Source organism: Elephantulus edwardii, unplaced genomic scaffold (assembly GCF_000299155.1).
Source record: "Elephantulus edwardii isolate Elephantulus edwardi_28Jun2011 unplaced genomic scaffold, EleEdw1.0 scaffold00077, whole genome shotgun sequence".
Lineage (NCBI taxonomy): Eukaryota > Metazoa > Chordata > Mammalia > Macroscelidea > Macroscelididae > Elephantulus > Elephantulus edwardii.
Window position 1 is genome coordinate 12,658,076 of NW_006399827.1, and position 15,577 is coordinate 12,673,652.

The 15,577-nt window shown below is 35.0% G+C and overlaps 1 protein-coding gene across 1 annotated transcript in view; it reads right to left on the reverse strand.

Annotated features, from left to right (window-relative positions):
- The window catches only part of FBXO47 (F-box protein 47), a 28,489-nt gene extending 21,724 nt beyond the window's left edge, over positions 1 to 6,765 (reverse strand). The window contains exons 1-3 of the mRNA XM_006889473.1: positions 6,557 to 6,765; positions 6,035 to 6,205; positions 485 to 561 (exon numbers count right to left, since the gene is read on the reverse strand). Of these exons, the coding sequence (XP_006889535.1) occupies positions 485 to 561; positions 6,035 to 6,205; positions 6,557 to 6,737 (429 nt within the window). The 5' untranslated portion in view covers positions 6,738 to 6,765. The remainder of the gene's footprint in view (positions 1 to 484; positions 562 to 6,034; positions 6,206 to 6,556) is intronic.
- Positions 6,766 to 15,577: the final 8,812 nt, after the last annotated feature.

The window sequence follows — 15,577 nt, forward strand, 5'->3', positions numbered from 1 at the left end:
CGTCTGGTACAGGCCATGGTCTTTGCAATCACTTGTTATACATCAGAGAGCTGGACAATGACCAAGGAGAATAGAAGGAGAATTTATGCTTTTGAGCTTTGGTGTTGGAGAAGAGTGCTGAAGGTGCCATGGACTGCTAAGAGAACAAACAGATTCATCCTAGAGAGGGTTAAACCAGGCTGCTCCTTGGAGGCAAGGATTCTGAGTCTTCGTCTAACATACTTTGGTCATGTTGTAAGGAGAGACCGGTCCTTGGAGAAGGACATCATGCTTGGGAGGGTGGAGGGCAGGCGCAGGACGAGAAGGCCCTCTGGGAGATGGATTGATTCGGTGACTGGGGCAATTGGGATGAGTGTGTCGAAAATATATTGCCATTAGTTAATTATTTAATACTAATTAATAAGATTATATTAATTAAAATCGATTTAAAATTAATCTAATATCTTAATAACTACTAGAAATCAAGTTTGAAATATGATCTTACTTCTGCAAGTGTCTTGTGAATGTATTTTAGTCTTTCCTTTGTGGGTAGCAGTAATGTGCATCTTTTAAACAGGAGACCTGAAAAAGTAAAGACATACGTGAAAAAAAAAATGACAATGCAATACATTTAATATTTAAACACAGCCAAACTTTTCCTAAGAGTCAAGTATGGGAATATTATAGTGGGCACTAGCTAATTGGTTGGTATATATTAGTTTTGGGGAGCTCTGGTGGTCTAGTGGCAAGAAGCTGCAATCCTGAACACATGAAGTTCGAGGCCACCAGCTTCTCGCAGAAGGATGGGCAATCGCCTCCTGTGCAATTAACTGCCTCTGAAAACCTGCAGAGGGTCAGCTATGGGTCAGTTCCGACTCAATGGTATACAACAATAACATAATAATTTAAATTGTGGCAGAAGTGTTATAATAAAATTACCATTTCAAACATTATTCCATGTATAATTCAGTGATATTAATTATGCTCCTCATATTGTACAACCATCACCATTATCTATTTCCAGTATTTTCTGTCATCTTTAACAAAACCTCAGTATCTTCTATTACTTGTTAACAAGCCATTTCCTTCTGCCACCTGCTCCTGGTAACCACTAATAGACTCTATGCATTTGCCTAGTGTAGTTATTTTCGGTAAGGGGGAATGTACAGTATTTGTTCTTATGTGTCTTCCATTTCACTCAGTATTTTATGGATTTTATAATGTATATGTATTTTACAATGTAGATCTTTTTGGTCTGTTTTTCTTTTTAAAAAATTTTTCTTTCATATTAGTTTGCTTACAAAGTCCATATACATTGTGCTTCACACTATCCTTCATTCATACTGTATTGCATAAAATCATTCCCATTCATTATGCTTCATAAAATTAATTGCCACTGCACCTTGTCTTCCATTACTCTGTCTTTCCAGATCCCTGTCAGATCTTTCCCATTTCCTTTACCTTCCCTCCCTCCACCCACCAAACTGTGCAACCTATGATCGATCAGTATAATATTTTAAGGCTCATTCATGTGATAGCATATACTAGAACGTCATTTTTCTTTATGGCTGAATAATAGCTGATGTAGTTTGTATAAAGGAAAGTTTATAAGGAAGAATGCAAAGTTCTTGTAAAATATGAAGTATATTAAGTGATGCTAATGTCCATCTAAGAGGCATTGGCACAGAACTTTGTAAAAAATGTAAAACTGATACAATAGGGCAGATGTAAAAAATACGTAAATTTTAAAAGATAATAAAACATAAAAATATACTAGGAAAACTTGATTTTTTTTTATTCAAAGAAAACAAATTCTAATATCCCTTGAAATTAACCTCATATCCATAAAGAAAATGTTTTTTTGTTTTTGTTTTGTTTTGTTTTGAAATTTTTGTGTGTGTGTACTGTCAAATCAGATCTGACTGGTACAGGAGAAGATTGTCCCTCCTTCCCCGGCAGAGCATCTGGTGGATTCGAACCGTGCACTTCTGGGATTGTAGTTGCAGCTCCTTGCCACTAGGCCACCAGAGCTCCCCCAAAGAAAATGTTTTAATAGTTATTAATATAAAATATGACAAGAATGAGGAAGATTTTGTATTCCTTTTTACCAAATAAAAAAATATGAGGTCATAAATACTTAAATTTTCATAAGTTTGAAGCAATTTTTATTTATAGAAAGTACCCAATGTAGATTAAATATCTATCTCTTCCTTCAAAAACAACCTTTTATGGAGCTTTCATGTTAAGAATGTATAAGACTATTTAAGTATTAAATTTTTTTTAAAAAAATTCTCTATTTCTCAGTGAAATATGTAACTTGAACTACAGTGACAGGAAGTGTATGATTACTTTTCTCTGACTCTAAGTGGTCTATTTTCCTAAAATGGTAATACATTGCTAGCATTCCTATTAGATGTCCTTAAATTTAAAGTAAGATATAGTTTAAGAAACATCTGAACATTATTACTTCAGTTTTTATCTTTTCTGCATTTTACATAATATATTACTTTACATAATTCTGTAGAATCTGTAGGAATCAAATTAGTTTTAGAAGTTGCTATGTTTGGGTAACATATGACCAGAACTGAGTTTTAAACATAAATCCTCTTTATTTTTGTTCATAAAAAGACATGTTCAGTGTTTGGTTTTTAGGCAGTCAAGTTCTTTTCCTTTCATACTTTGTTATCCATTCCCACATCATACCATAGCTGAGGAGTGTAAAGCTATAATTGTTGTATTGGTTACCTTTCTGATGTAAAACTCCTATTTTGAAGAGTTGCAATTACTATACAAACCAGTACTGAATGCCTTCTTTTTCTTTTTTTAACACAGGTGCTTTGATATACCCTTTAGAGATCAACTTCTTTGATTTCTTCTCCACAAAAATAGAGTCAGATGTAATGTTCTCTCCACACTGGCCATCTGCTCTGCTTTATATGAAGAAGCAAATTATAATTTATAATCTTCAGAGTGCAAGATTCTGAAAATGTTATTTTATTGTCTGAAAACAAAGCCAGATCAGACAGGAATGGCAATATGATAGAATGATATGTACATCAAATATTTATGTGAAGAGTCAGTGACAAACCTGATGTCCATAAAAAATGAAAAGCAAGGTTTAAGGCATTGCATTAATAAAACCATAGAAGGACGAGTTTAAAAAACAAAACAAAACAAACCTTAGCCACCCAAGCAGATATATGCATACCCATATTTATTGCGACTTTGTTCACAATAGCAAAGAGCTGGAAACAACCCAAGTGCCCAGCAACAAATGAATGGAGAAGCTCTGGTATATTCACACAATGGAATACTATGCAGCATTGAAAAACAAGAGACTCAAAGTAGGTGACTCTGGAGGACATGCTGAGTGAAATATCTCAGTCACAAAAGGACAAATATTGCATAGGACCACTGTTGTAAAAAGAGACTGACATTGGGGTTGAGGGAAGACAGAGAAGGAGGGATGAATGATGTATATTGCATTGAAACAGACGAGGGCAAGAACTGTTTAAAAGGGATACATGATTGGGTATTATTGTCATGACAGGAGTCCAGAATGAAGGCTGCAGAGTGGAGTGGACTTGGGGGGAGGGATTGCATAACAATGAAACACTTTTTCTTTTACTTTTCAAGGAGAAGAGTGAATTGGGGGGGAGGGGTAGGCAGGGAGAAAAGTACAACAATGAATTACTGTAAACCCTAAGTCTCTGCAAACTTTCATTAAAATCAGAGCCAACTCATAGTTGACCCTCCAGAAGGTTTTCAGGGGCTGTAAATCACACAAGAGGAGATTGCTTATGTTTCTCCCTCAGAGATGCTGGTGGATTCAAACTGGCTGCTTTTAGGTTAGCAGTGCAACTCTCTATTGATTATGCCTTGAGGTAATTCTGACTTGACAGGACATATAACAACCACATTTGTAATTTTAACTTAATTATCTACATAGATGTCTTAATGTTTCATTTTGTTCAAGCAATAAAATCTTGCTCACACACACTCCAAGGTATCAATAAAAAACAAAGTATGTACTCCCAAGCCACTTCTTGTGCAATTAACAGTGTTTGCAAAAACATAGCACAAATTGGCATATCTATCAAGGCTTTACTAAGCCTGTATCAGAAATATTTAAGCCAATAATGTAGTCAATCAGATAACACACTTTTCAGTCTATCTTATCAAATACACTTGTCAGTTATAGATTGATGGATATAAAATATATAATTTTATGGGCAAAAGACTGCTAGACTAAACTTGGACTTGCATTGTGTGATATTCTTTGCCTCCCCTATTCTCGTGGTTACTGTGATGCTAAATACTGTGACAGTGGTGTGTTAAATGTGATAATGGTTACTCATGGTGGACAGTGTTCAGTGGAGCTCTCAGATTAAAACAGGCTTGGAAGCAGGAGTGGCATCCAGTTCCGAAATAGCGTACCTCTGGAAACTCTATGAACTTAGAGAAATGATGAAAGCTATACAAGCGTTCAGGTCTTTCATTCATAGGGTCACTATGAGTTGTCTACAACTCAACAGCACCTAACAACAACAGCAACCTCTACTCTGCAACTTATTTCTCTAATAAACTCTGCAACTGTTGAGTAATGTCTGTGAGTTAAGTTGCAACAAACATTGGACCAAATGATTGGTAGAAATAGGTGCAGGAACATGTAGGGTGGCATGCCTGGGATGTAGTTATATATATGATACTATGGATATTATTGTTGGGGACAGTTCCCCTTTATGAAGCGAGTAGAAGTCACACTTGGCCACCCCTACATTGCATCTTATACAGCTACTGAGCCAGAATCAACAACCCTCCAGTGGATTTTCAGAGGCAGTAAATCAAACAGCTGGTAGATTTAAACCACATGCCTTCTGGATTGCAGTGCAGCTTCTTACCACTAGGCCACCAGAACTTGCTGTTCATCAATGGGAAAATGCCTAAAAAAACAGTGGAGTCACACAATGGAGTACTATGCATCACTTAAAAATGATCAAGAATTTGTGAAATACAGAACAACATGGATGAATCTAGAACAAATTATGCTAAATGATGGAAGTCAGTCACAAAAAAAAAATTACAGTATATGACTATTAACAAAAGCTCTGGAAAGGTTTACATACAGATAGAATCAATTCTGGAGATTTAACAGAAATGAGAAGAGAGGGAAAGAGAAAGAAAAACTAATAAGTAGTTAAATTGGGTGAAGAAAAATATAAGGGGTTGATTGGACATTATAATACATTAATCAGTGGTAATGGTAATGTTAGAAAACAAAATGTCTATGAATGATGGTATGAAAAATTGATACATTGTAAACTTTCACTCAAATAAAAACTAAATTAAAAAAACTAATGACAGTGTTGACACAATGTGATGAATGTAGCCAATGTCACTGAACAAAAGTAAAGGAACTTATTACACTTACCTCTATAAGTAAATATACCCATATATGTATGATATACATAGAAATATACATGTATACACACATATATAAACACATAAATATATAAAAAATTGTCTTAAAGATTGTCTTAGGCATCCTTGCTAAATGGTATTATTCACTTAGATTAATTTATTATTTTAATTATTGACATCACTTTCATGTTTGGTTTTATTAATATGCTTTGGTTAAGTATAAGGTGGTAGAATACCATTTCCACACTCTTAGGAAGAATGAAACCAATGAATGGGGGTGAAAAAAAATTAACGAATACAAACTAAAGGGATAAAGATAATAATATGGAACTTGTTTTAATAAGGTCAATTTAATTATAGCATAATAATTTATTGATAAATACACTGAGAGATTTTTAGAAAGGAAACCATCCATATTTTCTGATAAGAGAACTGATCTTCCACAATCATGTGTTTAATTTTTTTTCTATTTTTAGGACTAGATTATGTTTGAAAAAGAAAAAAAGATAGAGAAATAAACTCACAAGATCCAGAGAAAGTGAAACAAGTAAAATGCATCAGTATTCTAAACTGGTATGATAAAATTCCCTGAACTAAGCATAGCTCTTTACTTGTTACAATTCTTATAAATTACCTAGTGATCTATAGTGTTCCAATATAGCAAAGTCTTGTCTCCCGTCAGACAGCTCAATTTTATGAAAGTCTTGTAGTAAAAGTCGTTTGTTTCCTGATGAGCTTGAGATATAATTAATAATGTGTCGGCTGACTGTTTTGGACACCATACTTAGCATGCTGATATCTTTTACTACAAGAAGAGGGGGAAAAAAGGTTTATAGTCAAGAATATGACAACAGGATATTAACTTATAAACTAACTAATTAATAATAATCATAACTGGAAAAAATCTTAAAAGAATTTAAAGCCAGTTTCCAATATACTACAAACATACTGGTTTAACAATGAAGTTATCATGTCATTATAACTAGAAGTATGCTTCTAAGAGTTTGAGTATCATATTTTCTCATTATAGTCTTAGCTAATAAAGTTGAAACATAAAAATAAACTTAATGTGAACTCCAGTAACATTTAGCAAGACTAGAGATGATACATATTACTGTAAGTTCTATAGCCCACTCATATAGCCCCCAAATCTCACCTGTTAAATATCTTAATATTATTTGAAATATTTCCAATGGTAAGGCTTTAAAATTTCCAAAGGTTGATAAGGGTTGAGAATCAGAGTCAAAGCCTTTGGAAAGATAGCTAAACCGACGATAACTTCGTCTATATTTCTGTTTGGGAATCAAAGTGAAGTTGGTATTTGTTCTGGATGTCATTTTTTTTTCCTTATCTCATCAGCTTTTCCTGCTTAGAAAAACAAAGCACAAATAACAAAGAAGAAAGTATATTAAAGTAATAAAGAATTAGTCTTTAATGAAAAATTGTTACTTAGATAGCTCTTTCTCCATATATACTAAAGTTTTAATATGATGTCCAACATTTGAGATTTTCCAAAAATAAATTCTATTTATTCATCTTAGCATATCAGACGAATATTTCAAAATTATTCATCAGAAACTTATCACTTAACTCTAAATAGAAGAATAAAAGTTTTAGATGAAAATGAGATATACACATGTGTGTATTTGGATGAAATATATTCTAAGAAAATAAATAGTAAAATAGAAAAAATAGTAAGAGATTTAACACAAAAATCATTATGACATTGAGTGAAAGGTGATTAGACATTACATTTAATGAGTTACACGAATCAATTTTAATAATGTTACAAAATTGTACATAGGGTCACTATGAGTAGCAGGCAACTTGACAGCACATAACAACAACAATAACAACAAAATGATTGAATGAAAAAAACAAAAAGAACAAACTGTAGTGAATGTTGGAATAAAAAGTTACCTGGTAACATTTAAACAATAATTTTTAAAAATAAGTGATAGAATATATGATCTATTGTTAGTAAGTTATTTTTACAATCTTTATAAGAAAATAAGGTATTGCGGTAGTTTTAAACTTTATATTCTTTCTTCTAAAGTTGAGTGCTCGCTTTGGTAGCACATATACTAAAATTGGAATGACACAGAGAAGATTAGCATGTTCCCTGTGCAAGGATGACATGCAAATCTGTGAAGTGTTGCATATTTAAAAACAAAAATAATTAAAATTGGGTAGACATGATCTTTTCTTGGAAACAGTAAAAACAAAGAAATTAAAATAATGACTAAGTTTAGAGCTATATAATTAGTAACTAAAACAACTAGGCTGCATTGCTATTACATTATATGCTCTACACAAATAAGCAGTGAAAGTAAGTCATGACAAATTAGTAAGCAAAACATAAGTAAAGGAAATAAGAACAGCTTTCCCTGCAATTCTACTTTTTATAGTTAATGTTGTTGTTAGGTGCCCTCAAGTTGACCAAGACTCATTACTCATGAACAACAGATCTGACTGAACCTTGCCCCATCCTGTGCCATCTTCATGATCTCTGATATAGTTACTGATAAATCTTAGAACGTGTACAACTTGATTTAAAAATGTGCAATTTGATTTCAAACATGAAAATCTCCTAAAGGAATTTATTAAAAATCACTGATTACTTACACAAAACAATAACTCTTTTTAAAAAAAATCACTCTATTATGTGTCCTATACAGTGACTTTATACCACTTTATTTTTCCAATTAAAACAGTATTCTTTTGTGTTTTCTATCTCTTTGTTTCTGAAGTAACATCTAAGATAGTTCTCAAAGAGTTAGAAATATAACTGACCAAAAAGTATTTTTTTCTTTGCAAAAATCACTTTGTTACTTACTCATTTTTTATTTATTTTTTGGGGGGGGAATTCCATTCATTCATTGTTGCACCCTTCTCCCCGCCCACCCCACCTCACACCACACCCTCCCCCCCTCCCCGTTTCGTTTGCTCCTCTCCTTGAAAAGCAAAAGAAAAACTCCCTCATTGCCTCATTGGTACACAATCCCCCCCCACACCTTGCCAAACCCCACCCCTAACCCCAAATATAATCCACTCTGCAACCCTCATTGCGTACTCCTATAATAAACGTTACATATCAACCTGTACCAATTAAAGAATAGTTATATATTTGAAATAATTACACTGAAATTTAGTGCTTAGAGAAAAGCATCATCTGAAACGTCAGCATTCAATGAGCATTAAAGTTAGTAGATATTTTTTGAAAAATTAGCAAAAGTGGAGCTAGATGAAAATGAAATTAACTTACAACCTTTGGATTTATACCCTTCCAGGACTTAAGATGTTGATTTTTAACAAGGGGAGATATGACGTGATTCATAGTATTTTACAATCAGCTTTATTTCAGTTAATACCACATTGCAATTTCCTTTTGTTAATAAATATAAAAATATATACACACAATTACACACACACACACACCTTAATGGCTGTGTATAATTTCACCATGTGAGAATTTTACTAGGATTTCAATTTTTCACGCTTGACATCTTAAAGCATTTTTATTATAGTAAAATATAAATCTGTCCCCAATCTGTTTCTAAAATAGATTTAAGCGTCTTTAGACACTCAGCTGATACCTGGTTCCCTGGGCACTTCAGACTCAGCAACTAAGTTTCTTTAGTAATAAACCATTAAGAAGACTAAAATGGGCCTCAAAATCTTTTAAATGGATGGTTCCTCTCAAAAGTCTTCTTTTCCTTACTCAGATCTGAACATTTTGGGTTAAACAGAAGGCTTTCCTGGAAATCTGAAAATCCAAATCCAAAGTAACCCCAATTAGAGGAAGAGAATCACAAACCAAAAAGAATGATGTTTCAAAGTCCCTGCCTCTTCTCCAGTGATCGCTGGCTACGTTAAGAGCCTTCTAGAAAGGATTTTTTTCCTCTTTTTCAGAAGAAAAAAAAAAGTCAAATAGCAATTAATTGGGATTTTGTATTAAAAACCCTTTGAAGACTCCCACTCCATCTGCTCGGCTTTTGACCCCAAACATCTCCAAAGTGGTAAATTAAGGAGACCATACAAAAGAAACTGGCCAATATTCGAATCAAACTATAATACATATGTTTACTCCTTCAGGCCATGTAAAGTTAAATTCATCACCTCAAGAAAATAATGGGGGAGAAAATCTTTTTACCACAAGTTTTGACAGTTTTCCGGCTAAAGATTCACAGGAAAATGAAATTTAGTCCTTTTGTTCCACCATCCTCAAATTTCTTAATGTTTAAATTTTTTTTTTTCCCCCCTCAAGGTTTTCCCGCCAGGAAGAGGGACGCTCGGTTCGGTGCGCGTAGGAGCCCAGCCCACCACGCTAGCGCCCCCGTGGTCTCTGGAATATTTTAGAACCCTCCCAGGAGCCCCAGCGGGAAGGAGGCCCCGCCCTTCATGAATAGCAAGTAACACCAACTCCCGGGCTGCTCCCTCCTTCCTCATGAATAATTTAGAACCCTCCCTGAAGCCCCCGGGGGGGGGGAAGCCCCGCCCCCTGATAAATAAGAAGCAGCCCGACCTACCACGTGCCCTTTCCCTCATAAATTAGATAGTTCCAGAAGCCTCTGCGGTAAAGAGACTCCGCCCCCTCATGAATAGCAAACAGTCTTAGCTCTCATAGTGCCGCCCTCTTTCTTATGAATAATTAAAGTGGATTCTTTGACCCCTGAACCTAAGGCCAAAATGACTGGAAGGGGCTACAGCCGTTAGAGGCTGGGGGAGGGGGGTTTCTAACTAAGAACCCAAACCAAAGGCATCTCACGTATGCTTCAAACCACTTCCTTTCCTTTCATGTAGTTTTGAGCCAACTTAGAATTCCCTCGATCCCAAACCCAGTTAGGTAAGTTATTTGAACTTTCATTAAAACTCCCGTGGGGGCGGGAAGTGTTGGGAGGATTGGCAAGCATTCATTTTTAAAACATATCTGAGTGCCTAGATTCAAAGGAAGATGAGTGCCATCAGCTTCTCAAGATGGAGTCAAAGGCAAAACTTTACAGTTTGGCCCTCCTTAGAAGATTGCTTTCGTTAATGTGTCCTTTCATTAAAACAAAACCCAACCCAAACCCAAAGCTAGTGAATTGGTTGCAACTAGAACCTTGTGAGAGCAGTGCTATGGGGAAAATTAAGATACCTGCAACAATGGGATGCACTTTAGAGGGTCCCTTTGAGGAAGTGATACTTAATTTGAGAAGTGCTAAGAGATAAGTAATAAAGCCAGCCTGGGAAAGGGCTAAGGGAAAGGGTACTGCATTCCTGAGGGTGAAAAAAATTTGGACTCTTGCTGCCTGCTTGCCTTATGAGAAAGCGTTGTTTAGGTGCGGACGTGTTGACCCTAATACCTAACATCCAGGTTGAATAAAATTTTGAAACCTTGCCCTAGCCTCTGCCATTCGCAAAAATCTTCACCATACTCAAGTCCATTTTTGCAGTCACTGTGACAGTCTATCTCATTGAAAGTCTTCTTTAAAAAAAAAATGTTCGTTTACCAGCTCTCAACCTTTCCCAGAACGGTTTCTCTTTTCCAAAGATTGGCCCCTCCTGACAGCATCCCCAAAATAGATGAAGTTTCACCATCCTTACTTCTAAGGACCACCACGACGAATTTGTGTGCTATATTGGCAGTTCATTATATATTTAATACTCTTTGTCAATGCCACAATTCAAAGGCATCATTCTCCTTCTGTCTTCCTTAATCGTCCAAATTTCAGATTCGATAATTAGTTGTTGTTATGTGCTATCGAGTCTCCTGTGACTCATAGCCACCCTATGTACAATAGCCCTAAACCTTGCTCTATCCTGTGCCAATCTTGTCATTGAAACACCTAAACCCATGACCCTAGTCACTGAATCATAGGAAGCAAGTGAAAATAACCTCAACTTGAGTTAGGTGCGTGCATCTTAACTCTTTATACTAACATTCTTCCTCTTTAGCACTTTAAAGATATCCTTGACAGCAGATTTGCCCAATGTTACGTTGTTTGTTTTGTTGTGTTTTTTTTTTTAGGAATGAAAAAAAATTCTATTAGTTTGAATACAAAATTCATATACATGTGTGTCACACTTTCCTTCATTCACATTGTTTCAGACAATCATTCCCATACATTGTGTTTTGTAAACTAAATCCCCATTGAATTATGCCCATCATTACCCTGTCTTTTCAGGTCCCAGCCCGATCTTTCCCATTTCCCTTATTCCCCTTCCTTCCTCCCTCCCACCAGATTGTGTAACACTATGATTTCCCCTCTACCCATCCTCACCCCTCTGTCTCCACCCTGTTCCCCCTTGGATTCCCATACACATTTTACTAGTTATCTCTCTATTTTTACAATAATGGCCTTATGCAGTATATGCCCTTACAAGACTGAGTTAGTTCACTCAAAATAATGCTCTCCAGTCTCTCTCAAGTTATGTAGTCATTTTAAAAATTGTTGTTCCCCCTGTAGTTTGTCAACAGGAGAGAACAGTGGCTCTCTGTTACTAGAATGGCAAAAATTGCAAAATGTCTTCATGCATTGCCAGTTAGGGTCTAAATAGAGGAATATTTCCAGTTTAGAAAACAGCTGTGGTATGTATATCTCAACTTAAAAACTAACACATATAATTTACTAATGGAGAAGAATAGAGTTTTTTCAAGAAAAGTGACTTTTTAAAAGGTTATCCACACCTTTTACTTTTTTATTAAAAACATTGGGAGAAATTTTGCCAAAAGGAAAAAGATGAACTCCTAAACCTTGCTATTATAATATTGTAGTGATTTCAGTATTTTGATTTTTTGTTTGCACATTTCCCCCCAAAGGATTGTGGTCTTAAGGTACCTGTAATTTTTATTACATTAATTTTTTCATCTATTATTATCCATTTATACGTAAGTTTTGATGTTTATTTGAATTGTTGTGTATTATAATTGAAACCATTTCCTTATTCCTAAATGCTTAAGTTGTTTTTGATTTGTTAGAATAAATTCCTGGAGGTGAGATCATTAAATGAATAACATGATTCATTTTAGGGTTCTTAAGATGTTTACCGTGCTGCTTTTTCAAAGAATTGTAATATTTTAGTGTCATAATTTGCATATACAAGTTTCACTGAAAATTTGGTGCAATGGGTAGGAGAACTGATGTATTTTTGCTCATTGGTAAGAGAAAGTTCAAGATTGCTTTGGGGTTTTTTTTGTTTGTTTGTTTCTAGCAAGCCTGAACAATTTTCTGTATTTTAATTCATAATATTTGCTTTTATGTAACTTCTGTGTACTTTATTCATTGATAAAAATAAGTATCTTAGTGGTTTATTTATACATTTCTTTATGCAGTAAATAGTTCATAGAACTATTTTTCTTAGCCTGTAGTCTTTTTTATTTTGGTTTTATTTTTCCTTTTGCTAATTATATTTGCAAACAAAATTTTTAATTCCTTTTATAGTTGTCAGATTTGAGTTTGAATAAAGTATATTGAAACCTAAAAAAAAAAATATTGCTGTTGAGTTCTGCGTAGTGTTCCATTGTGTGAATGTATCACAATTTCTCAATCCATTTGATTAGTAACACATCTTTTGATTTCTTGATTGCTGCTACCATGTATGTTGATTATGGATTCAAGTGAAATTAAATTGTTGAGGACTTCAATTTTTTTCCTCCATTTATCATGGTATTTTCTATTGGCTCAGTGGTTAGGATATTTGCTTTCTTGATGTTAAGATGTAATCCATACTGAAGGCTGTGATCTTTGATCTTCAGTAAGTGCTTCTAGTCTTCAATTTCAGACAAGAGTGTGTTTTCTTCCTCCAAATAACTGGGCTATTTATTCTTCATAGTCCAGCTTCTCAGATTATTTGCTCAGCATACAGGTTGAATAATGTTGCTATTATTTGCCATAAATAGTACGAGAAGAGGTGGTCCATCATTCTTCCACATGGCAGCTGGTGGATTTGAACCTTGAACCGTATGCTATGCCTTAGATCGCAGCATAGCTTATTACCATTAGGCCTACAAGAGCTCTATACTCCCAATAGGTATGGAGAAAGGATACAATCCCGAGGTATACCTTTCTTTATTTTAAACCATACAGTGTTCCCTTGTTCTTTTTGAATGACTACTTCTTATATACAGGTTTCACATGACCAAAATTAAGCATTCTGGAACCCCCACCCCAATTCTTTGCCTTTCTGTCTCTAATTTATTTTTATCTACACAGTCAAGTACCTTTGCATAGTCAGTAAAGCACAAATAAATATATTTTTAGTAATTTCTGCATTCAACCAAGGTCCATCTGCAGTGATATCCCTTGTTGCACAGCTTCTTCTGAATGTCAAGTATGTTCTTTTTTTTTTTTTTTTAAGGTTTTTGTTGTTGTTCCCTTTTTAATTTTCTCGTTTCAGGTCTTTGTGCTTTTCATGATAATACTTTGCTTTGCCTCTTTTGAAATCTGTTTTGTTCTCTATCATTTCTTCACTCTGTTTTGGCTTCTCTACATTGAAGTACAAGTTTCAGGGTCTCTTCTGCCATCCATTTTGGTCTTCTCTTTCCTATCTTTTTAATGACTTTTTGCTTTTTCTTTATGGATGATGTCCTTGGTGTCATCCCACAACTCGTCTGGGGTTTGGTTGTTAGCACTAACCAAATCTTTTCTTGGGATGGTTTTTAAACTCAAGTGGGACAAACTCAAGGTCATATTTTGGTTCTCAGTGACTTGTTTCAGTTTTCTTCCATTTCAGTTTGAACTTGCATATGAGTAGTTGATGGTCTGTCCCAGGTCTTTTTCAACTGCTAATATTCAGCTTCTCCATTGTCTCTTTCCACAGACGTAGTTTGATTTCTGTTTATTCTGTCTGGTAATGTCCACATGTATTGTTGCCATTTGTGGTTTGTTTGGTTTTGTTTTTTAAGGTTTAAAGTCAGTCTGTGTACATTAAAGTGTACATTCGTAAGTGTTCAGTTTGTCAGTGTGTCTTTTTATTTTTTTATTAATTTTAATGAACATTTACAGAGATTTTGGATTTCCATTCATTTATTGTTGCACTTTTTTTATTTGTGTTTTTTTAAAAAAGATATTTGCAGTTAATCAATACCACTAGGCCACCAGAGCTCCCTAAGAATTCCATTTCTTTCTTTCTTTTTTAAGAATTCCATTTCTTAAGTTTTTTTTTTTTTTTTTTTTTTTTTTTCTTAAGTTTAAAACGCATTTGAGAGAGCCAAGTGGCATTGTTAAGGAGAAGTTGCATTTATAAATCTGGAGATCAGAGTAAGAACTCTGGACTAGAGATAAAAATGGTAGCATTTGCAGCATTGGAGGACTAGTGACATCCAGAGATTGGAAAGAGGAGGACAGGTTCTCAAAGGAGGTTGCAGAGAAACATCCAGTGAAGGAAATGGACAAAACCAAGGGGAGGACAGAGTTCTAGAAGCCTGAAATAGGGTGCTTTAAAAATGGGAAATGGCCTCTTGGACAGAGTGCTGCTGAGTTCAGCAAGGCGGCTGTTGAATTTGACAATCATGTTTAAATAGGATTTCTGTAATTCTACCTTGTAATTTCCCATCTCATGAGCCTGTGGTGACTTTGCTTTGTGACCACATCAAATATCTCTCCTTATATTTCTTCAGTGTTCCACATGGTTAGTGACTGCAGCAATGGGTGTAAGCTTAGCAGAGATTGTGAATATGGCCCAGGCTTGGCCAGGGTATGTTGTGTACAAAGGCACTACAAGCTGGAACCAACTTAATGGCACCTAACAACACTTAAATAAACAGTTGATTTCTCCCTCATTTCTTTACTCATCCAAGTATTATTTGACCCACGGCTATTTTCTGCCAGATTATGTTAACCTTTGGTAAAAATAAGCACAAACTCCTTACCACCACCACTCCCAAATCCACCTAGTCTTTCTACCCAAAAGTAACAATTGATAACATTTTAAAACATTTCTTCCCAGATGAGATCTGTTTTGGTCATTAAATGTGTTGTAGTTGTTGTTATTGTTAGGTGCCATTGAGTCAAGTATGACTCACACTGACTCTGAACAACAGATCCGAACTGTGGCCTATCCTGTGTTAACCTCACAATATCTGACACACACGAGCACATTACTGTACTCACTGTGTCAATCTACCTGGTTGAGGGTCTTCTGCTTTGCCATTCCTCCACCTTTCCAAGCACAATGTCTTTCTTCAAGGAATAGC